At 39.0% G+C, this 23,636-nt stretch overlaps 1 protein-coding gene across 3 annotated transcripts in view; it reads left to right on the top strand.

The window, feature by feature from the left end:
• The window catches only part of LOC118429936 (limbic system-associated membrane protein-like), an 83,512-nt gene that overhangs the window by 57,367 nt on the left and 2,509 nt on the right, over positions 1 to 23,636 (top strand). Inside the window, exons 1-4 of one of the 3 annotated variants that reach the window (XM_035840583.1) lie at positions 14,337 to 15,175; positions 19,509 to 19,865; positions 22,075 to 22,377; positions 22,781 to 23,059. In XM_035840583.1, the coding sequence (XP_035696476.1) occupies positions 15,118 to 15,175; positions 19,509 to 19,865; positions 22,075 to 22,377; positions 22,781 to 23,059 (997 nt within the window). In that variant the 5' untranslated portion in view covers positions 14,337 to 15,117. Of the gene's footprint in view, positions 1 to 14,336; positions 15,176 to 19,508; positions 19,866 to 22,074; positions 22,378 to 22,780; positions 23,060 to 23,636 lie in introns of those variants that run through there. The other 2 variants (XM_035840582.1, XM_035840584.1) reach the window with 2 other exon arrangements.

Genomic DNA, 23,636 nt, shown 5'->3' with positions numbered 1-23,636 from the left:
GAAAGCTATGAAAAATAATTAGATCATTTCAACTGAACCGTCATAAACTGTCGTGATATTCGGTACTTCACTTAATGCCCTAAGATTATTGGGAGATATTTAACGTAGGGTACCAAAGGTATACATTTTACATGAGTCTCTGTAAACTTGTCAATAAAAACAACTTCAAATGGGAACCAAACTTTTAACGGCCGTATACTAAAGAGAAAGTTTGTGCGTGCGGATATTAATGTGTCACAATAACGTTGACCCGTCAATAAGCTCTCTATATTCAACACGTGGTGAATCTAGTAGATAGAAAGGGTTATCATATCTTGTGCATAATATCTATAAAGTTGGGCATAACTCATATAACGTGTTATACATATGAACTCCATTGGCCAAGAGAAAATGTGACATGCTATCGAGATGGTTCTGGAGTGTTTTCAAACTTAGCTTATCGCGACTGGAGTTTCCAACCTCCGTGGGTTTATATGTAAGCCAAGTCGACACATTCCATTCTAATATCTGGACAATTATGTCAGACATTGTTAAAGATTGAAATATTGCATACATGATGAGTTTCTTATTTTTTGACATTCAAATGGCACAGATGAATTCGTCTTCCTACTACAATTAGATTTTTTATGCATTATGAGCTAAATCTGTCCGTTCATTTAGAGCTGAAACGTAAAGTTCTACCTCTACATATACTAGTTTACATATTTACGTACCATTACCATCGTGGTATTATCAAGAAATCACATTCTTATAATTCTATACTTGCACTTCTAGCTTAATCCTAGAAAATGTTTGCAATTTTGGCACATTGCATTGGCAGCTGGAACTGAATATTCATAGTGTAGATATAGTGTATACATATTCTATTAATAATGTAATACTAATAACGTAATATTGCTCTGTTCCATGTATGTGTTTTGAAACTGTAGAAAGTTTACATTTACCCAGGTTCCCTAAATTTTAACCTTGTAATTGGCGCCAGACGAAATATCATGTCATCAAGAATATGTGTGCTTGTGTGTTTGTGAAGCGCCAACCCACGAGTAGGGCGTTAATCATATTGAACAAATGATGAATTAATGGATTATGTTCAAAGGTTACTATATTAAAATATCAGAAACTTTTTACAGTTTGTAAGATGACATGGTTAAAGTCAATCTAAGAAAGAAATCCCGGGTAAGACGTTCTATACAGCACTTGAGACGAATGTTAAGGTCAGCGGCGCCCCTTAATCCCAGTTTTATTACCAGGTAATAGAAAACATATCTTTCGGGGAGGGCGTTCAGGCGATGGGCACCGTGCTATTTACGTTGCTGCAAAGTTTTGATTGAGCCGGTAGGACCTTCTTGCCGACTTGGCTTTTGAAATGAATGCATAGTTAAGCATGTCAATTGAACGGCTTAGGTGTACAGGAAAAGTTTATGTTCTGTGTTTGCTTAGGTTTCATACAGTCCTTGACTTTTGTTATAACTGTAAAACCTATGATAGAATAACGTATGCGTCAAGGTTTGACATATGTCTTGGCGCTAGCCACATGGGCGCTATCTAAGTCATGATAGAGAAGCTTCTTTAAATGCGTCGTATCTTGAACTTGGCAGGGCGTCAAGAAAAATATATACCACCCGAATCTTCAACAAAAGCACTGAAATATGAGCTGTCGTACCTGTGCTGAAAACTCGTATAACATCGCGCCCCGAACTGTGTGTGTGTCAGAAAAAAGTCATAGAGTACATGACAAAGCTATAGAGTTCTTTGAACCAGAACGTACTTCTTCTCCGTCATAACACAGACGATACTTAATCTCTCTATCGATCGTGTTGCAAGATTTTAATCTTCATACAAAGCCTTTTGAAAAGTACGACTGAGTTGTATGTCATGCTTACAGATAGTTTGTGGTTGATTTACGCTGCCTAAGCAAAAAACACAATACCCGGGCCTCTATGGCGAATGACTAACACAGAGAGCTGTCTGTGTTAAATAAACATAGTGTCTCTACATTTATATACGGTCATTATAGTTAACGCATAGGCCTATATAAACCAAATATTATAGTTTACGTACAGTCATAGACAGAATTAGTTCCAAGAAGTCGTTACTATGACTAAGTCCACAAATACCAATGACAATCCCTTCTAGATACATTTTATGGAATGTTTCCGTATTACCAGGGAAATAAAGCCTACTTGACGAACAACTAACAAAGTTTCATTACTCTCACTCTCTAAATAAATTTATATATGTATCGCTTAAGGGTCCAATAAAATGAACAAAAAGCACAACTTTAAACAAGGCTTTAAGCTGAATTTCACAGGTGCTAGCATGATAGTTTAAGCCCATCACAGTAAGAGTAAAAAAATATAGAGTCTTGATAATGGTTATATCGTAATATATATTGCATTATATTCATTGGCACGTATTCCGGAAAACTTAATAAAACATTTCTCTTTGTTTACTTAAACCGAGAAGCCCCTATCACCATTGTATAATTGTTCTCTGGCCTAAATGAAGGTCAGATACCTACGACTGCGCGTAGTCTGGATAATTTCAGGATATTATCCCACAAACCCTTGGAATAATGTACTCCCCAAATGTAATCCTGGGGTAAATTGTAGGTACTTGAATGTGTAATTGCATCCTGTACATGTAGCTGAATAACTGTAATTTGGATCTAGCGATGCATTTATTTGATTATCTCCATCTGCGGGGCAGGGCACACATATTTTTACTTACCATTACAGTTACTCTCGAGTGTGCCTTGTATAACCTTCATTTTAAAAAAACGTATGGATACTAATGTAGCTTTAAGTGCTAAGTATCAAAATGCTTACAGAATATTAATTTGCCTTGGCTTTGGAAAGTTTGTAAAGAATAGTATTTTGGTGTATCGTTTTTATCGATAAACTTGTAGAATTTTACTTTTGTTTACGGGCTTTCAGATATTAGAAAGGTGCAACTTTGATGTTGGAGTAATTTTTTTTCAATTTTAGTGTTTTAGGTAGATATGTAAAATTTAGTCTACTGGTCGAATATAAAACATAAATCGTAAATAGGATCCGGAATTATAACCTAAATTACGTATTTTAAATAGTTACACATATGCAGTCTCAAACTCAAACCTGAAAAAAAAAAACAGGCATGTCATTGATTCACAATCCTTGGTGATTTTACAGCAACTAGGAGGTTCTCAGTGTTCAACGGTAGTTAGGAGAACAATTACTTGCTTCTGTGCATCTTCTCTTACTACCCATCCCTATGGTCCTTGCTAAGTCCTTAGTGTTGGGGATTTACACTGCACAGGTCATATTGATCGAAGCCATGTTATGCACTGCAATATGATCTCTCTTTGCATACCGCTAGTCGGAACAGAGTCATACGAAGGATCAAAGTAATCTGGCGCCGACGACATCTTAGGCCACAGCCCGATCCAGCTTCAAAGAACAAAGAGTTTTCTCAGCATGATGTTTAAAGAGTTCCATCAACTTTCTGAGAGAATGGCGGTAGAAATTTATCGTTTTCATGCAGGTTCTTCTGTCTGATCGTCAAAGTGTAAATCACTTGATGCATTGGCTAAACATTAATGGGATTCAGTATACCAGGAGTGCTAAAGGTCTTCTTTGTCAGCATGTTGGAATCTTTACGTATTCCTTTTTACTTGCTCTTCTGGTACTGTGAATGTTTATGTATGAGAACAATGAATTGCCCTCAGGGCTCGACCTTAATGTTACATGTATACTGCGCCCGTAGCACGTATTTGTCTCCATTAGATGAAAAAAAAGTCGTGTGGTGATTTTTATGCCATGTCTCGGGTTTTATCACCTTATGTATCAACCCCATTTCTCAGTAACTACGAACTCCATCACCTAGATTTTGCTTTAACAACCTTTTTTACAGTGAATAGCTATAGGCGCTGGGCATACTTTCAAACGTCGGGTGTGGGAACATAGAAAATGGCAAACTTTTCATGTAAATAACAGTGCACAAGGATGTAATACGTAGTCAGATTTTAAAGGGCATCCGCAGGTCATTCAATATTCAGCCTCTAAACAATGGTTCCCTATACAAAAAAGAGGAGAAAGAAACTGTTAATAACTCAACTTTCTGACGTTACTGGTACACAAACATACCCTCATATGAAAGCCCGACATCTCAGCTATCCGAAAAAACAAATTTCGCCAAGTATCTAACGGCACAAACTTCTGGGAAAATGAAACATTGACCCCTGACCTCAAAACCGCACCACAACCCAGTGAGGAGGCCATGTGCTAAGACAAAAAAGTCCCAACTTTATACCGCTCAGCAACCACAGAAACTCAGATTTTTGGCCCTAATCAGAAAGTAGAAACCCTCCCCTGTCACACCCACCTCAAAACTACCAGGATTTCTACCCATTTGACCAGAAAAAAAATCTTGAAGTTTTAGACCCTGAACTATATTCGACCACCATCAATTTGCATGGCGGATTGACCTGCGGATCCCCTAAAGCCACATTTTACACATATATGGGTGAGTCAACTTCCATTGATGTCAACGGATGGCTACGGATGGAGTAGATTACACCTTTTGCGGTATGGGTCATTCTTTTTCATTTATTCTATTACTTTAATTACTGGATTGTTGGTTTCCAGGTCAATTGAAATATATGTTTGTGTTTTATAAAACATTCTGGAAGAAGAAAAAATGGTTAAAATGTTGCAGTAATTGAGGCCAGGGAATGATAGGAACATGGTTATCAAAGTGCTGGCTTGACCTTTGTGTACGATAGCCGGGGAAATAGCCGAGACGGGTTCTATACTCGGTATCAATGCACTCAGGTTTCTTCCCGTCGGCCACTCAGGATTTATCGTAACATGTGTGGAAGATACCACGAAGAAAATGGTTCTGTTGCCAGTCTTTGCCTTCAGCAAAATGTACGCCCGTACTCAACTCAACTTAAATTACCTAAACCGCAACATAGTGCATTTTCTCACACACGCGTTCAATTTTTTTTTTTAACTGAAGAGTTTCCTTGACAGTTGGGCAGTCGAAGTCAGTGAAAGAAATGAATGCACATTGAAAGGAAAATCATTCTAAGCATGCAGACAATGAAACGGAACAAAAACATGAAAGGAAGGAGCAACAAAAGCGCGAACCTTATATGCGTTGTAGACTTCATACCTGGATGCCAGCCAGAGAAGCGTGTTTCAGATGGATGAAAGCGAATCAGTTCCATTCTCGTGACGAATGAGTCTTCATTTTATGGCCTTTGAGTCGTTCCTTTATTTGCACAAGACTAGACACGTGGGGAGGACAAATTTCTGTGGCAAAGTCAGGACGTATTCACAAACCAGTCAGGGTGCCGCCATGTGCACTCTGGTGGTTACACTGTAGTCTTCAAATCCTGACGTTAGTTCGGAACAAAACATGACATGAGTAGATTCAAACGACAGTGAGACACACCGAACACATCTTTAGATCGGTTGGAAAACTTCCGGTACATCATATTAAAATTACCAAAAAACAGATGAAAGTGTGCACCTTGGAGCGATAATACTAATTAGAGTCAATTTGCATACTATCTACCACACATGACGAGGTACGCATATTGGCACATTCGCAAAGGAATTACAATGACAATACAAGTAGCTCCTTATATATTGTATAGAAAGACGTTCAATTACCTAATCTTACCTTATTTTACATTAAAACTTCCTCCAAAATCTGTAAAGCTCAGTGTAGTATTTGTTTCTTTGTTTTGTTCATTTCAATACATTTGCAATAACAGAGGTTATAAGGCAGTAGCGTCTCTGTCATAAAGAACTTGGTCATTTAGCCTGATCGCTCTTACCGTTTTTTCTTCAAAATTGATTTCCGTTGTCTTGAAAATTGCCACATAAGAGATTATTGAATGTGGTCTGGACTAGAAAGATTTCGAGACAGATTGGTTTACCAGTACAAAAGACTTCTGGCGTCTCTCCCAAAATTACACTCATTGAATGAAGTATAAGGAACATTGACATAGACTGTCTGTGTCAGTGCCACAGGCAGAAAGAAATATTAGAGCCGCTGTGGGAGTAAAGACGACAAATGTGCCTTGACACTTGGGGTTTCCCAGTCATCACACACCAGCTAATAAACGGAGCCTCCGAGATTAGGGTGGAGAGGTTATGAGCAAAGTTCATTCAGACGTCAGCAATACATTCACTTAACAATGCACAGTCTCCGCTTTCCTTCAGAACGGTTTAAAATAACTGCCAGTTTGTAAAATCTATTAGTTTCACGGGCCGTATACTTCATACTTTAGACACATGTTGAGGCTTTAAAGCTAGTAGAAATTGAGCTTACATGGAACGGCGGTAGGAACTGGTGTCACACGTAGGTATGATGCATGTAAAACCATTACTTTTCAGGATGTTATATTTCTTTTACAATCACATGGAGAATTTTAAGAGACGTAGGATCACGAGGTACTTTATTCAACACCAGGACCTATGTGCAGTCGCAGCTGACTTTTCGATTACCGTCTGTCATCTTCCTCCTGGCGATTCTGACTGGTTCTGTACTACACTGCAGCTAGGTGGCGCTGCTAACAAGTGATGGCATAAACATACCGGTTGTGAATATGGAACCTTGTTATTCAGTGATTTTCCAAGCTGATGAAATTATTCACGGCTATGACAGAAACATTGTAACCTGAGGGTTACGTTCAATCGGGACGATGTAATTGCATATTAGTCAACAGCCCGCGATGATGATGATGATGATGATGGTGGTGATGATGATGATCAGTCAAACAAAAATGGCAGTTCGGGAAGACAAGGAATATCTAATACGCAGATTTTGAATTTCCTCTTATTGAACCATGAATTATTTGTCATGACTTTAATGTTAGTGAGAAAATTTGTTCTGCGGAGAATATTAAACGATTTGCTAGCCACGAGTTGACGCATTAGAGTTATACTTTCGACTGTAGCATCCACATGTCACCATATTGAGCCCAGTTCAGTTCAGTTCATCCTCATATGAGGTGCCATTAACAATATATTGAGCTACTTTCTCTAAAGATGGCCTAAATGGTTATAATCCCATGTCCAATGTTCATATATCCAGCTGACGCGCCCTCCTTCACAAATTGTTACTTTTCTAGACATTTCACTTTCAGTTTATGTATCCAGATGCTTGTCTACTATGGCTGGATTGTAAGGCGAGTTCCAATCGATTACAAGAGGCTGGATTTTACGACGTGGAACACATTTCTTGGCCTCCACTCATGCAGCTAATGAAACATGTCGCCTTGGAAATCCACAAAGGTAAACGCTTGCTCGTTAAACTTCTCAAGAGACTCTAACGATAATTATTCTAATCAGCTCACTCATTCGATGAGGTCTATATGTGTGTGTCTGTGCAATGCTAAGAGGTTATCTTGACATCAGAATGGCTTCTTTGACAGAAATTTAGAATAGTTTCCCACACAAGGGGTTTAAGATGATATGTGGTGGAAAATACAGATAGTTTTGAATGCAGGTAAGAAGTAATTTTCTACCCGCTCTTGGGGGATGTTATTTGCCACCAGTAATCAAAGGTTGGTAAATTAACATTCCCCTCCGCGCGAGTTCCGGGAAGTGAGCCAAACGTGATGCTGCTACTTTTTTTTCAAGTTCAGACTCAATTATCGGTTGGCGCTCTTGAGAGAGGGTGCAATCACCCTGTAATACCCCTTGGGGCGGAGTGCTTCGAGTTTCACACACGTGGCATAACGAATCGGCTTACGTGTGACAGATACCTTCATAGCTCCTACTACTTTATTATCGGCGGGCCTTGTGAAACGGAAGCGGAGTCTTGTACCTGTCTTTTCCATACATCAGCCGTGAGATCGCATCTCTCAATAAACAGAAGCGGTTCTCAAAGTCAGCGAAGATGGAGAGGGAGATAGCGGCGCTTTCAATTTGTCTAAGCCCTGGGAGGTGACCCAAGACGCCCTTCAGCCACGGCAAGGCACGCCGCTTCAGGCACGGGAACACCATTAGACATGTTATCGGGATGATGTTTCAGAATTGGGTCTAATTGCCATCAATTTCACAACTTTTCTGGGACGTGAGCGGAATGAAAAGAAGAGAAAGTATTAGACAATTTTCTGTATGTATGCAGTTCCTCACGATTTGGGCATTGTGCATACATATGGTTAACAACGTTTTGGTGGTTTGTGAGCTCTTGTTCCTCATGGCCACTGTCATGGTCTTTGATTCAGTAGCTTACATTTGTGATTATCTGGAAAAAGCAGACTCTCATTTAAGCATGGAGTGCCAAAGAATTCACCTACACTCCCATTATACTAGGTTTTATTTCTAGGTTTTAATTTCAATTTTTCGTTTCTTTCAACATGTCGGCTGGACCCCGGTTGGGGGACCAGGCTGCGACAAAGCGAGCAAAGCATTGTATGTTTTATTACCTTTTAACTTATGCAAGGCTCGGAAGTCACTTTGTTATTTGATTCCTTGTAAATTTTTATTTCATGTCGTTATCATTACCTCTTGACTTTGTTATTTCACATTTTGTAGTCCTGTATGTGTATCCTTATTTTTGTTTATGTACATGAGGAGAAGACCTCGATAAGCAGCGCCTGCTTTCTGTCTCATCTTCTTTAAAGAAATGTGAATAAAAAAAAGGGCTCGGAAGGCCGCCTCCTCAGCAGTCTGATATATGACTGTAAGCTACATCTCAACCAGAACATTAGACTTGAGACTCATGTGTGCAGATGTTTAAGGGAAACAGAAGACGATGGGAGGAATTGTACAAAAACCTACACTGATTTGGTTACCGATGGCAGTTTATTTTTCGGTCTATCTATAGCTGAGAACAGTTATAATTATTATTAACTTATACATTTGCATTATAATCGGATTTTGAAGTCAACGGATGCATGGACAAATTTAATGTAGGTTGCAGCGCGATCGCCATCTTGTGGACTGAAGCATATTACCGGATCCCAAATGTACACCCGGCTTAAACCCCCCAAACAGCCCTAAGTAACAACCTATCAGCCTTTTCTAGTTCTCGCAATCTGTATTGATATTAACTTTACAAAATATTGTTATGCGCCCATAATTTATATTCATTAATCAGTCACATACGGTATGACCGCTCCGTGTGAAGAATGATATATCAGTATGGACTTAACGAAACACAACGGATTCGTCATGGGGATTGCAGGGGTAAGAGGACTTAGATGCAATTAATGAACTTAAAATATGCATGAGAATAATAGATATTTGAGTAATGTGGTAGTATATTTATGCTTGATTCTACTTGACAGTTATGCCAAGTCGTATCATGTATTGCGGATCTCACATGAGCATACAAACGTGACAAAAGGTACGTGGGGTTAAGGTGGTATCTCACTGCAATTGTAGCACCAGTGCGGCACTGCGGGGTTCGACAGGTTACTCAACGAAGTTGAGAGAAAAAGAACGAATTTTCTTACGTTTTGTGTATTTTGTTGTTCTCTTTGGCATACTTTTATACGTACTACGCAATATGTATATTAAAAAAAAATGGAGAAAATAACACAACATGCAGTGAACGAACCCGCAGTGCCGCACCGGTTTCCAAAGTGCAGTGAGATAACGCTTTTACTTTGATACTTCGATGTTTCTTAAATCAGTTATTGTTGAATATAAAAAAATATATCATTGCATAGAGCTTCAATAATTTCGTAAAAGAGCATGATAATTTTTGTACTAATGATGAAAATAGAATTATTTTTGACGTATACGAGACAATTTTATGCCTGTTACACAGGTGGCACCTGTGGTAGCTGGTTTGATGCCACCGCATCATGGAGCCTTTGCAGGTAGCTCAAAAGCGACATCTACCCGAAATGAACAAACTGCACCATAATCAATGCCATTGCATAGCTACCTAGCGCCACCTATCGACTTAACATTGCATAGCTCCTTCAAAGTATTGACATGAATTTGGTACTCAGTATTCATGGTGTAATCGTGAAGAATGAAAAGTGCGCAGGCCTTGCCTGACAACGATTTTTCAGAGGACCTGTGAGGAAAGGTACAAAAATAGTTCAAAGTCGCAAGTAACTAGATAATGCAACATGTACCTGTTTCGAAAGGAATAGAAGATGGAAACCTCTAACTGTGATAGTTGTAGATTTCAAGTGAAAAAATTCTCTGAGGCTGTGTGTCTAACATGGTCTATGGTGTTTAACCTTCATCGACGTATCCTGTGGCAGCCATCTTGGACCCTACCATTCCGTTGACCTTCTATCTATGCAGCACTGGTCTGATTAAAGAAATTTAAATGTTTGGCTGTTGGTATGTCTCGCTAGCAATGGATTTTTAACGTATTCTTTACTTTTCTGTCATTTTGGCAGGATTTGTAGGATCAAAAACGAGAAGTGCCTTTTCACCAAATACTAGTACTTCAATCAGCAATATTTGCAAATGTCGCATGATGGCGCTTTTTTACCTTGACGTAAGGTAAAGAACATACAGTTAATAATACCCCTCCGTGCGACCTTCTGACGAATTGATTAAGATAAGAGTTTCATTTGGGTTTTGGCACTTTAAAGACAACTGGATTGCAAACCAAATTAAAACAATCGATAGAAAAACTGCGTATTGCAAACGACGACATCTAAAATCATTTACATAATTTTGAAACGTTCGAGAATTAAAGGCAACCTAAGCAATATTAGATCGTTGAAAGTAGAAATATTCTGAATAAGGCAGTCTGTATAATGTTGACATCTAATGCACTATTTTAGCACATTTACATCACTATATCATAAAATGAGCCGCTAAAAACGGCACAGAAACAAGTTGCACAAGGATTCCTGATCAAACCCTTATTTTGGGGGTACAATAATAAGGAATATCCTCGTGCAACTTGTCTCTGGGCCGTTTTAACCGCTCAAAGTATGAGATGATAATGTAAATGTGAGAATACAGTGTAGCAGACGTCAATATCATACAGATTGCCTTATCCAGAATATTTCCACTTGTAACGCAGTAATATTGCTTAGAATGCCTTTAACATAACAGATTGACAAGAATAGACCACTGGAAGAATAGCTGGCAACATAATGTTGTAATAGCTAAAAGTGGATCTGAATAAAGTCAAAGTCAAAGAAAAAAATAATTAACGTACTTCTATACAGTAAACGGTTAACATCTAATCTCAAAAGTTCCTGTCATCTATGGTGACGTCTAAGACATTAAGTAGACGCCAGATTGATGAAGTGGCTGCCCTCTTCCTTAAGTACATTGTACTTATATGTCTATTCTTTTATACATAAATACGGAAAGCAACTTCACGACGTCAATGTTGAAATGAAAATGAAATTGCATGCTAAAAAACGATTATGGCATCGTTGGAATCAAGCGCACAGTCTTTTACCGTTTCTAATCTACTAATGTTAAGAAACAAGCAATGCAATATCTTGTGCAGTTCAGATATACTAGCTTTCATTTCGATTTCGTGTTGATAACGTTGTCTGCTCTAGAAAATATGTGTCGTAGGTTATGTTGATGTAATTATATGGATGTCATCCGCGCGCATCAATTTTCGGCCGTTTCCAAAATGAAAAAAATAACCATGCCGGAAACCATTTAGAGCAGCTGTAAAATAAGCAAATATTATATGCCGTGAATTGTAAAAATAAATATCGGAAAACGATGCTAATGTCATTCAACAAGGTCAAAGAAGAAGTTAAAGAACAAAAATGACGAATCTATTGTTCGGTATACTATACTCAGTGTGCACAGTCATTTGTTCAAATTTCCTGACCACTTAGATGAATTAATGAAGGCAACTCTATTTTTTGTGAAACCTTTTGTTTTTATTCGCGCTCTCGCATTAGTTTTTGGATTCCCAGATGGTGTCATCCAAATAGTCAAATCAACATGGACTTACCGACGAGAACGTTTCCCCTTGGTACAATGATGTATGGACACCTGAATCTCAGTGTCACTCGCTATCGATACGTTTTGCAGCCAGGGATCCTTAGTGGAAATAAATCTGGATGAAATGTCTGGAACCCCGATACCTCTCAGCCACCTTAAGGTCTTCGAACATCAAAACTCCATTAGCTAAGGAGCGCTTCCGTGACCGCTGGCACAGGTCAAACATAGGAAACGTGCAGTGGTAAACGTCGGAAAGGTTGAAGGCCTCTTCAGTTAGTTTTATAGGAATATTGATCAATTTCTTATCCCGAAGCCCTTCAGGAGTGGTTTGAAAGTCATACCTTTAGAACGTCTTAACCCTCAAGCACCCGACCTTTTTTTGCGACTAAAATGACCGAGTGGGGTCCAAACGGACCCCAAAATGTTTTGTTCATAAAATCTCAGTACCATTTCTTATCCGCGATCATTGTATATACATTGCTTTGTCAATGTAAGAGGAAGATTTTGAGATGTTAAGGTGTTGCTAATTCCAACTCATTATCACAATTTATGCAAAAGTTCAGAAGGACCACGTTTTGCACTAAACCTATTCCGACCAGATAGGGGAATTTTGAGGCCCTCAGTAACATTTATGTCGCATAACTCATGAACGGCTAGAGCTAAAGCTACGAAACTTGGTAATTTGTCACAAAATATTGTTTGCAAAAGTTTTTGGTCAATAAAGTAAGTTTATCATTTTTTTTGGGTTGCCATGGCAACCATATTCTAACAGGCATATTTTTGCCAAAATTTGACAATTTCAATTTAAACAAGGTTTTCTTGGTAAACTACACCTGTTTTCTGACAACAATTAAATTTTATGAAATTCAATGTAATTTTCATGACTTAAAATTTATAATTTATGCTAATTTCCTGACGTCATTGGTCAAAATCCAAGATGGCTGCCCTGATTAGGCAAATGACGTCATAATGTCGTCACATTACATTTTGATGACACAGAAATTTTTGTGATGATTTAGGTTTACATTCTTATTATTGTCTGAAAGTTTGATAGTCATACTGTGAGTGGTTAAGGAGTTAGCCTCCAAAGTTTGCTTTAAAAACTGCAAATTTTTGCTGGGGTCCGTTTGGACCCCAGAGGGACTGAACACAAACTTTCTTTATAATTTTCACATTATTGTACTAATCTTTGCGAAAACTTAGGAGAAGGTAAAGGACATATTGACTGACAAATTCACGGAAGGATTTTTTCTTCAGATTAAAAATGTTCAAATGGCACTTCAAAATGTACGCCTGGGGTCCAAATGGACCCCACTCGGGTGTTTGAGGGTTAATACAAACTTAGTTGTCAAAATACTGCCGTACTGTCAGAAGTTTCATCTTATCTGATATTACTAAGTTAGATATTGAAATTGCACAGTTTATGTGTTATTACATTGATATTGATATCTTTGAAGTGCACAACCTCTATGACCTTCTGCCGGCATATCGTACTTTTCAAACATGTACAAATATCATATAGGTCAGTAGGTATGTGAGTTAGAGTTATTTTTGCAAGTATCAAACATAAACACTGTGGTCAGTGAATGAACTGACCACGCAAATGATCCATTTTTCTTGGAAAGACAAAATGGCTTTTGTAGTTGTCATTACCAAAAACCATTACGTATCTCTTGGCTTGACATTCAGTGCTTAACACCAGGCGTAGGAGGAAATGGCGCGAGTCAAACGACAAGAGATGTGGCAAAGTGCTGGCCGTCAGCGCTCGATCGACGTGACAGTGAAAAATGTTTCATACTTCTCGATTCAATTGCAATCAAACAACACGTGTATTTACCGGTAAATGAACTGACAAGATTGAAATGTTGCTATTAATTACAAACTCCTGGCGGTATGCCGGTAATACCAAACGTCGTCGCGTGCGTAGGAACTGACATATTGGGAGGAAACTTATTAATAGAAGAATTATTTATGTCGGGTTCCTATCTCCAGCTTGTGGAGAATGTATCACAACCCGCAGAACATGCAGTCTATAAAGCAGCCTCTCTCAAATGGCACTCCATACGTATTGGGAATACTGAATAAAGCTTTATAGTCCCCATATCGTCGCCGAGCCAGGACCTGAATGTAGAATCGCGTTAACATTGATAAGGCAGTGCAAAGATGAATGCTTCGGTGTGGACCTAGGCAGTTAGTTGTGGGTAATGTGGTTTGCAATCGCTGGAAAACGGTCATAACGAAGTAATATGACGGTTTTGATATGCGGCCTGTTATCGATCGGTTGTCTCCCATACATCGCGTGCCGGTGATGCGGTTGGGTATTAAGTTGGAAAAGCGTGTGGACGTACATGGCAAATCAGTTCGCCTAACGGTAAAGTGACGCCACCCAACGAAATCGGCACTACCTCTTTGTCAATTCTTTTAAAACGTTTTCCAACTTTTTTTTTTTAAATATCACTTCTCCATAGCTAGCAGCAGAAAAGCATTACGGTGATGAGTTGTTTTCTTCATGAACACTTTGATGATTGGGTATTAAAAGTTTGCAACCCCCCTGTTTGCCAACTTTGTTGGTACGGTCCGCAGAGGCCTGCAGGGCGTTACCGTGTGCCATAAAACAGCGGAATGATGCGATCAGGGGGGTATCGGGGAAAGATGTTTATACCGCCTGCAGCTCTCCCGGATTGGTAATTGTGCTTACCTACGGCGTCTTTCAGTACTAAACAAGTACAGCGTCTCCAATGATTTCAACAGTCTATACTCGAGCGATGCGAAGAATTCTTAATCAACTAAGTGCAACCGAAGAACGCGGTAAAGAGATCTCTTAAGCATCGTCAAGGTTCGCCAGGGAGTTCTGGATGATACTCATCAAACTGCAAAAGTGAGTAAACCAATACATTATCGGGTTTTATTATGAAACTCCTACGGCGCTGGACTATCGGGTAGAACTAAGGATCCAGAGAGGCTGGTGTATTCCCGTGGATGTCCTAACAAGAGCTGTCGGGTGGTAGCATCGTTCCCCGAGCGACGGAGAAGGAAAAATTGTCCCGTCCACTCGTCGACCAGAACCGGCATCAACCATGGGCTCCATTAGTAATTGAATCGTGTGGAGAGTCAATTCCTGTATCTTAATGACAGCCAAGACCCTTGCGACGCGCTTCAGCTGCTTTTAAAAGGCTTACAGTAGTAGTTTGGAACCCACACCTCGCGACAGCGCTCTGCCGAGATGGCCTCTGGACACGTTTTCCTCGCACTCAGCGTTGGTATATCAGCCGTTTTTCAAGGTAGGTAAAATCTTAGACTAGTACATGTTATCATATAACTAGAAGAACTCTTAACTCTACTTCCAAATCTGTCATTTAATCCATGTATTTAGCTTGCATGCCTTGCTTATTTCTTTTCAATCGCGTAACGGTGTTTTTTTTTTTCGAATTAGAATTTGCACGCCGACCTTACTGTCGTATAGATGTACAAAAGCCTGAAATCAAAAGTCACATTTTTAAATTATTCTGTACATGTATTCAAGCACAATGACAATATTGTGGACTTTAAGTGACCATTGGATTAATGTTTAAGCATGTTCTGTAGCACGAGATGTTGTTCTATACGACATATGCTTCTCTGTTCCGCCGCCCGTATCATAAGATACGATATCAGGGTGTGGCGATCACATGTGACACATTTCGGATGAGGGTGACATGCCCCAGCAGTATAAGGTCGTGACGGGAGACTCAATTTGATTTGTCGCGACCGTAAACCATTTGTGCCCGGGGCAAAACGCTTTAGCATCTGCAACAGAGAGGAAAGCAAACAGGCCAATGGTGGAAAAGGTCTCTGGGCAGTAGTAAAGCACGGGTTCACTCTATCTGGTTAGATGAGGTGCTCAGGCCATTGGCACCCTAGGGACAGTTTTACACGGTGAACCTCCAGCCACACCGCGACATCTCATACCAAATCTATTTATCAATGGACTGTGCATCTGATGATTGCTCCAGCATATGTGTTTGGATTCAATCAAGAACTGATCATTGCCATATACATGTTACCCAAGGACAAATTTCTGTCTAAAGGTTGACTAAATTGGTCTGCTATGTTACACAAAGACAGTCAACAGGACAGGAGCAGTCAGTTTAAAATGATGATTACGTTTTCTTGATGGGTATGGATTTAGTGTAAGCAACAAGTATTCTTTCTTAAAGGTTGAAGTAGAACAAAATTTTATGAATAACTTGAAGTAATATTTCTTGACTTCAAAAAGCTTTTGACAGAAATTTAACGAATGTTATGCGCTTAACATGTACGTATTGTAAAAATGTGGTTATTCCATGTTAGAAATACACGGGCTTTTAAAAGAGGACATTCACCTGGATAATTAGTATTCTAAACCAATAAAAGTTTGGGTGCGATGATTCATGTGTTAGCTCCACCCGGTATTAATGCCATCCTGGGGACTGGTACATTAGGATAAGCCGTTAGATTTGAAATTTCCTCGGGTAGAATCCATTCTTATCACGGCAGCTTTGCGACCTAAATCTGAGGAGTGAAAATGCATGTGCATGACGGAGGAGCTTAGCGTGAAGGGGTTCTCAGAGCTGTGTGAGTGAATTCTGATCGCGTTGCTAAAAGGGAGTGCATCCGAGGAGGAAAACAGATAGCACCGTGAATTTTTATTCCACGTGTACAAAAAAAGGAAATCCAAAAAAAGTGATTATAAGGAATTGACATCTATAAAAATGCATTAAACTTACAATTATGAATTACTTCAAATTTTTTGCTACAAATAGTATTCTTAGGTTCACAACCTTATTGTTTCTCCCTTCGACGATCTTGTAGCTGCCCTACCGCCTGCATTAAGACAAATATTTTTCTACTAAGATAAAAACGTGCCCTTGAGTGATGATTCACCATTTATATATGCCTAACCGTACGTTTTAAAGTTGTTTGCAATAATATTTTACACAAGAAGATTTCAGTGTCTTTTTATGTTGTAATATAAAAACGTTCCCAAACAACAACAATGTCTGAAAGTGCATCGAAGTGTATTTCATGAAAACACATTTTGTCACGGACGTGGTGAGAGATGAAAATTGATATCCTAATTTATTTGCGCACCGCACGTTCATATTTTCACATTTGTATGCCAGGTGGTCAGATGGAATATTGTTCTCGTGAGCATACACTGTCCATCAATACTTGATGCGTGGGGTACCTTGCAATCAACTAACGTAGTTGTGTAGATATCAGCGCCCTTCTTTCCCGGAAATGAGTTTCCCATCGATTTCTACCCCTCCAAAAAGACACGTGATCTTACGATCTCATTATAAACCTCGGAACCCAAGTTAAAATGTTACGACTGGGTCAATAATTTTCGCATCGGAGATCGGTTTCTAATCAGAGCCTGAACTTTAATTTCGTATCAAATATGTTATGGTGATGAAAACCGTAATGCAACATATTAGTTACTGTCGGTGACAGCGTGACACACCCAGACACGTAGGCGCGAGTTTAAATCATGCTTTCGTTTCACGTAGTTCTCACATCTACCATTCTATGTACACATTACTGTATGTGTGAATGTACTTACACAGTTTTACTTAGCTAATAAGACTCAATTCTTGTCAAATGTGATTTCATAATGATATTCTACTGTATTCGTTAGCAATTTGGCATGTAGTATACAATTTACAACTTCTGTTGTAATAAAAGAATTGGCGGAATGTCATAAAGAAAGCTCTTGGCGGCGCCCTTGATTAGAAGTTCGCGGATTCATCATTCCAGTCGGAAGGTTTAATTGTGCGTATTGCCGTTATTGAGATATGATAAAATTCTGGATTGAAAATTGATATTGCTTATCAGGCATGATACCGATCTAATCATGCTGGTCTACTGCTATGTAACTGCCATGGAAAAATTACGTCAAATCTTTATTAGATAGAATATGCACTGCAATTTTCAACAATGTCTACTTCCTAGTCGTCTTCAAGCCATCTTCAAGTACCTAATATATTTCCAATGTGCATTTTTACAAAAGTCTACTGGCAAAATCTCCTGGCTATGTGCCCATCTAAATATAGTATTCACGTATTGGTAATAAAACGTGAAATCGGTTCAGACAAGACTTAATCGTATATCAAGGTTACGGTAAGCTTGACTTACCGATAAGGCATACAAAAATGACATTTGTGACATCAACCCCCTCCCTATTCTACATGATATGTCACAGCGGATAACGGTATTGATAGAAAGCATACGTTGACAGCGACGATAAGTCAAGGGTCCCAAGTTACCGTTACTGTGAACATGAAATATTCATCTAACCCATGACAAAAAGTTCTACCTGTTGTTAAACATGAAAATTATGGAAATCAAATCTCCAGGCAGCTTCAGAAGAAGGGGTATGTCACCGAAAAGGTGAACATTGCGCCGTCTGACATATTCACATGGGGCTGAATAAGAGTAAACAAGATCAATAATAACCTACATGTACTCTGTAGGGTTTTCTGAATGCACAATACATTTGAAGTGGATGCGGAATCCATTTTTAATCAGGTTGTGTTCGTAGTACATTAAAATTCTGCAAAAAATGCTGACTTGTTCTCTGTGTCCAAAAAAACCTCCCCAGCGCTAGCTCCCCAGTGGCCATAAAGAATAATGCCAATTAATGTAAGCTATACATTTTTTTTCTGAATTTTCTTACTTTTCTTGCTTAATCGTCTTTCACCTTCTTGGTTATAGTCAACCTTTGTCTACTAATGGCTTTCTCGTAGTACATTAAAACACCAGTTTTAACGATGGCGAAATGTAAGAAATGAACTCTTCATCAGCGTTACTGCTTCGCTACTCTCACTGTACTTGTGGCGCCGGTGCAGTGCCGCTTCGGTGCCCTAAGTGCAATGAGAGTCCACCTTTAGTGATAACTTATTGTATGGTAAAGATGCACTCTCACCGGACGTGGGGCACGCTCGCAACATTGCTGCGTTCGTTCACTGCGTCAATGTTTTGTTATTTTCTCCGATTATTTTAAAATTCAGATATTGCGTAATACGTAAAAGTATGGCATAGAAGACGACAAAATACACAACAAGTAAGAAAATTCGTTCTTTATCACTGACATTGGTTGAGCATCCCAGCAATGCCGCAAGCGTGCCCCACGTCTGGTGAGGGTGCACCTTAACAACAGGAGCGTGTTATTCTTTAACCTATATGATGACAGACAAGTCAAATTCAGTCTTATTACAGCTTTTTTTTTAGTACATACAACAATTACAACAGTAACGAATCGTTTAATGGATTCCATTTAACAGCTTAACCGCTTCGCTGCTTTAGGTATAACTTTCCACAATGTTCGAACAAAATTATTGCCAATTTCTCGACGTTGACGAAAGAAGAAAAAGAAGAAAAGCTAAGCTGTAGATTTTGACGATAAAAAGTTCTTCCTAAAAACTATTTCCCTCGCATATGTTCCAATAACCATTGCTTGTCTCGCATATGTTCCGATGACCATTGCTTCTCTCGCATATGTTTCCATAACTAGTGCTTCTCTCGCATATGTTCCAATAACCATTGCTTCTCTCGCATATGTTTCAGTAACCATTGCTTCTCTCGCATATGTTTCAGTAACCATTGCACAGGATGGAATCCGGCTGACTCTTCCAACCAAGGTCAACGCCATCGTTGGTGCGGACGTGGTACTACCCGCCACGTACACAACAAACCAAATGGCTACGGTTACTCTGGTTCAATGGAGCAAGATCGACCCAAGAGATCCCACAAAGAGAAACCGAGCGTTATCTTATAACCCGGCTAAAGGCATCTGGAAAGCCATCGACAGTTATTCGGGTCGTGTGGAGTTGGAAGATCAGGCGTCCCTCAGGTTGGAGAGAACGAGCGCAAGGGATGCCGGGAAGTTCGTCTTGGAGGTCATGACGGATGACCTGCAGACGATGGAAGGGTCCGTGGAGCTGGTCATTCTGGGTAAGTACAGTGCAGATTATAGTGCCAGATAAAATCCTTGAAAATCTATTTTTCCTTGAAATTTTTGCCCCAATTTGGAGACTTTGGGGGTTAGAGAGAACAGTTAGGGTCTCAACTTGCTCAGTTTAGTTGGCGTGCGGATGGATTTTAGTTGTTGTGTCATACGGGTGGTATCATGAGAAAATTGGGGTCAAAGGCGAGGTTTCTTTCATAGAGCGAGGATTGTTTTCTTTCAATGGTTATAAAGATTACCCTAGGCCTTGTGAATATCTGGCGGAAACATTTTTTCTTCAGATTGAAATTGGGGTTGTACTTTCCTGAAGCCTTGTCTTAGTGTATGTTAGCATGCTTTCTTAGAGAGATCTGACTGTGGTGCCATACAGCCACAAAGTTTTCAAGAAAAGGGTATGTTATTTGTTATGAAAGAAATAATATAGGGAACGGCCCATATATTGTTTATACAAATATTGTATGGAAAACATGCACAAAGATAGTATATTCTTACTGCAATGAAAACAGAGGCAATGTTTTCTGTCTGAATATTATATATTCATTTGGATAATTGTCGAGAGTGAGAGAATGCGATGCGGAAGACTGGATAACCAGATACTGACAGGATGAGATAAAGGTTATTAGCTTGGCTCGGATTCAAATTTGGTTTCACAAACTGACAGGAAAATACAGATTTAAACAGAATCGCCGAGAAATTCTAAGTCCCATGCTATTAGGTCACATGTGGCCACTTTTATGTAGAACAGGCTAAAATCAATTCGCTTGGATGACATCCATAAAATTAAGTCAGTGTGGCCTAATGAATAAAAATAAAGAAAATTGCAAAAAGAAAGACATTTCACGCGGATATGACACACCATTGATGTCTCGTTTTGCTTTTTTAAGTTTTCTTTGCTATTGTATTTTGTTTGTGCTGCCTTACCTTTGTAGAGTACAATATATTCATACATTTCCTCTTTTAAGATACTTACAAAGGCAGTATTTCCTGCCTAAGACATATATTTACCATTTGACTTGATCCAGCATGACCCGTCATGGCAATCGAATCAACGTGTTAATCTGCCTAATGGAAAGACTAGGATTTATGGATTAGAATTAATTGGTCATTACTCACATCTGGCTTAGCAGGAAAACAAAGACGTCACGGAAAGAAAAATCCGGATTACCAAATATCACGCAGGTGGCATCGCATATTTATCATATTTAATCTGCTTATGGTGAACGAATATGCCCTTGGCACAATGTATATTTTGCAAATGAAAGTTTTATACTATGATATTACCATACCATAAAAGTGAGTAGCTCAGTGATCGTGAAAGATGTTCTTCGCCTGTTTTCCCCACAAGCGGCCAACGCACACAATAGTGGAAAATCGTATTACCGAACACAATGAATTAAAAGGTGGTCTCTTGTGAGACGGCGTTAGCCCTCCCATAAGAGTACCCCCACTCCTGATGCATTATTCACAATCTGTCGGTTTCGGTTGAGGCAACTGCGGTTGAGGGTATTCAGTATCCTGCACACAATGTGGAAAATAGATTGAGTTAGAAAACGAAATGGAAAATGGGATGTAGGATAATAGCCGCTAGAAGCTGATACACCGCTTTTCCATGAAATCGTTAGACGTCGTGGACATGACAGTTCATTGATCGGAAGGAAAAGCTGGTAACAGTTTGCAAGCCTAGTGAAACGTGTTTCAAGGATGACTCTGGCTATAATTCATTCTTCTATATGTGCATCTTTACATTTCTTTTCGTGACACTCTTTCAGCGTTGTTTATTCGTACCAGGCTGTACATGTCGTCTCTGGTTCGATTGTGTTGGATGAGAATATACATTTTTATAGGTGTACATAATGTTTAACACTACGTTCAATATATTATTGTCAGTAGAAGCGATCAAACAATGCGTACTGTTATTAACCTTAACGTGTAAACCGGGAAGAATGTAGTACACTGCATATTAGCTATAATTGTGCGAGACAATGCTTTTTCAATAAAGAAAGGAACAATCGCGACACATTTTATCCAAATTGTTTTCACAATGTTATCTTATACTATATTTTTTCCCTTGTTTCTGTTTTTTCCTCATTGAAAACATTTCTGTATGATGAAAAGTAATAAGAAATGAAAACAAATTGCGCAAAACAATGTTAAGGCATGCAAAACATTGTAACTCATGTGTATGTCCCTTTACAGTTCCTCCAAAGGTAGTGGTGGGGCCCTCCAAGATGTATGTCGTTACAAGGTCAAAAACAGTTACGCTTTCCTGTTCGGTAATGGACGGATATCCAAATATAACCTCTCTCATGTGGAAAAGAGGGAACGTCCCCATCGACACCTTACGTCTCAACGGGCCGAAATACTCCGGAGGAAATTTGGAGACGCCATCTTTAACAATACGCTACGTCGACCGGATGGATGCCGGGATATACGCATGCGTGGTTCGACATCCAGCATCAACAAAGGAGCTGAAGGCGAACCTGACGTTGCGGGTACTGTGTAAGTACGCCTAACCACATAACGTATGGTTATATCAACATCACTATCGGAAAGGAACAGGACTATCTATGTAGAGTATGGGCCATGTATGGGACTATTTTGGCGTGTCTTGTGCTTTATGCGCCAAGCCTCTTTGTGTTTTGACTTATAATACCTACCTACCTACTAGTCCCTTGACCATTTCATTGTTTATTCAAATACATAATTATGATACAATACAGGCATAGGAATTGAAAACTCGACTAACAGATAAGCAAATATCCTCATTAAAAATATCATCAAATAATTTCATTTGTAACTGGATTTAAGGTAGTATTCATTTAAACATCGTGAGGAATATAAACTATAAATTGACAAAGAGCAGGGTTGGCATCAAAGTTTTGATTCTGTGATTTGTCTATAGATCCAGCGTCTGTTACCAGAATGACTGAATCCTTCACTGCTTACTACGGTGAACACGTGACCCTACAGTGCATCGCAGAAGGTATCCCCATCCCAAACATCACATGGGCCAAAGATGGCGTCCAGCTGAAGTCTCGTTCATCAACTCTCGCGAGAAATCTTCGTCAAAGCACGTTGACCATAGGTGACGTCCGTTCGAATAACAGCGGGAGTTACAAGTGCACTGCTGTCAATAGTATAGGCGCGCCTGACACCAAGGCCTCCTTTATTACCACACAACGTAAGTGTATTCATTTTATTTCACCTGATTAACCTACCGAGCTGCTCTATTGGGGGTTCTTAAACGAAGTCTTAAACAAGAGTTAATTTTGTTTTCTACAAAAGGATTATCATACATTCATCATTTCGTTAAAAGTTTCATTTCGTTGTATTTTGTACTTAGTAGCTAATTACTCAAATTATTCTTTTCTGGAAGTGTTTATTACAATTTGACTTTGTTTACTTATTTGCTTTTTAGAATGGTTGTTCGTATCATACATAACAGGTAGTATACTCTTTTTAGACTTTTATACTCTGTACAAACTTAAGATAGATACATTATTATACACATGCAGACTTATAAAAACGTGCGTAATCGACTTTCAGTAGGATTGCAGCTTACTTAAGTACTTTTCTTACAAAACTGCAAATCTACATAAAATTATGAGATGTAAAATAAAATATCACAGAGTAAGCAGACAAAACAATTCGTCCATTGTTAATAGAATTTTCATCTAATAGTGACTAATTTTTAAAGATTAACACGTGTACCTCCAAATTTTCGATGGCTATTAGTTTATCTTGTTTACGGGGTAACC

This window comes from Branchiostoma floridae, chromosome 14, assembly GCF_000003815.2.
Source record: "Branchiostoma floridae strain S238N-H82 chromosome 14, Bfl_VNyyK, whole genome shotgun sequence".
Lineage (NCBI taxonomy): Eukaryota > Metazoa > Chordata > Leptocardii > Amphioxiformes > Branchiostomatidae > Branchiostoma > Branchiostoma floridae.
The sequence above is the reverse complement of the archived record's forward strand: the minus strand, read 5'-3'. Positions and strand labels throughout refer to the sequence as shown.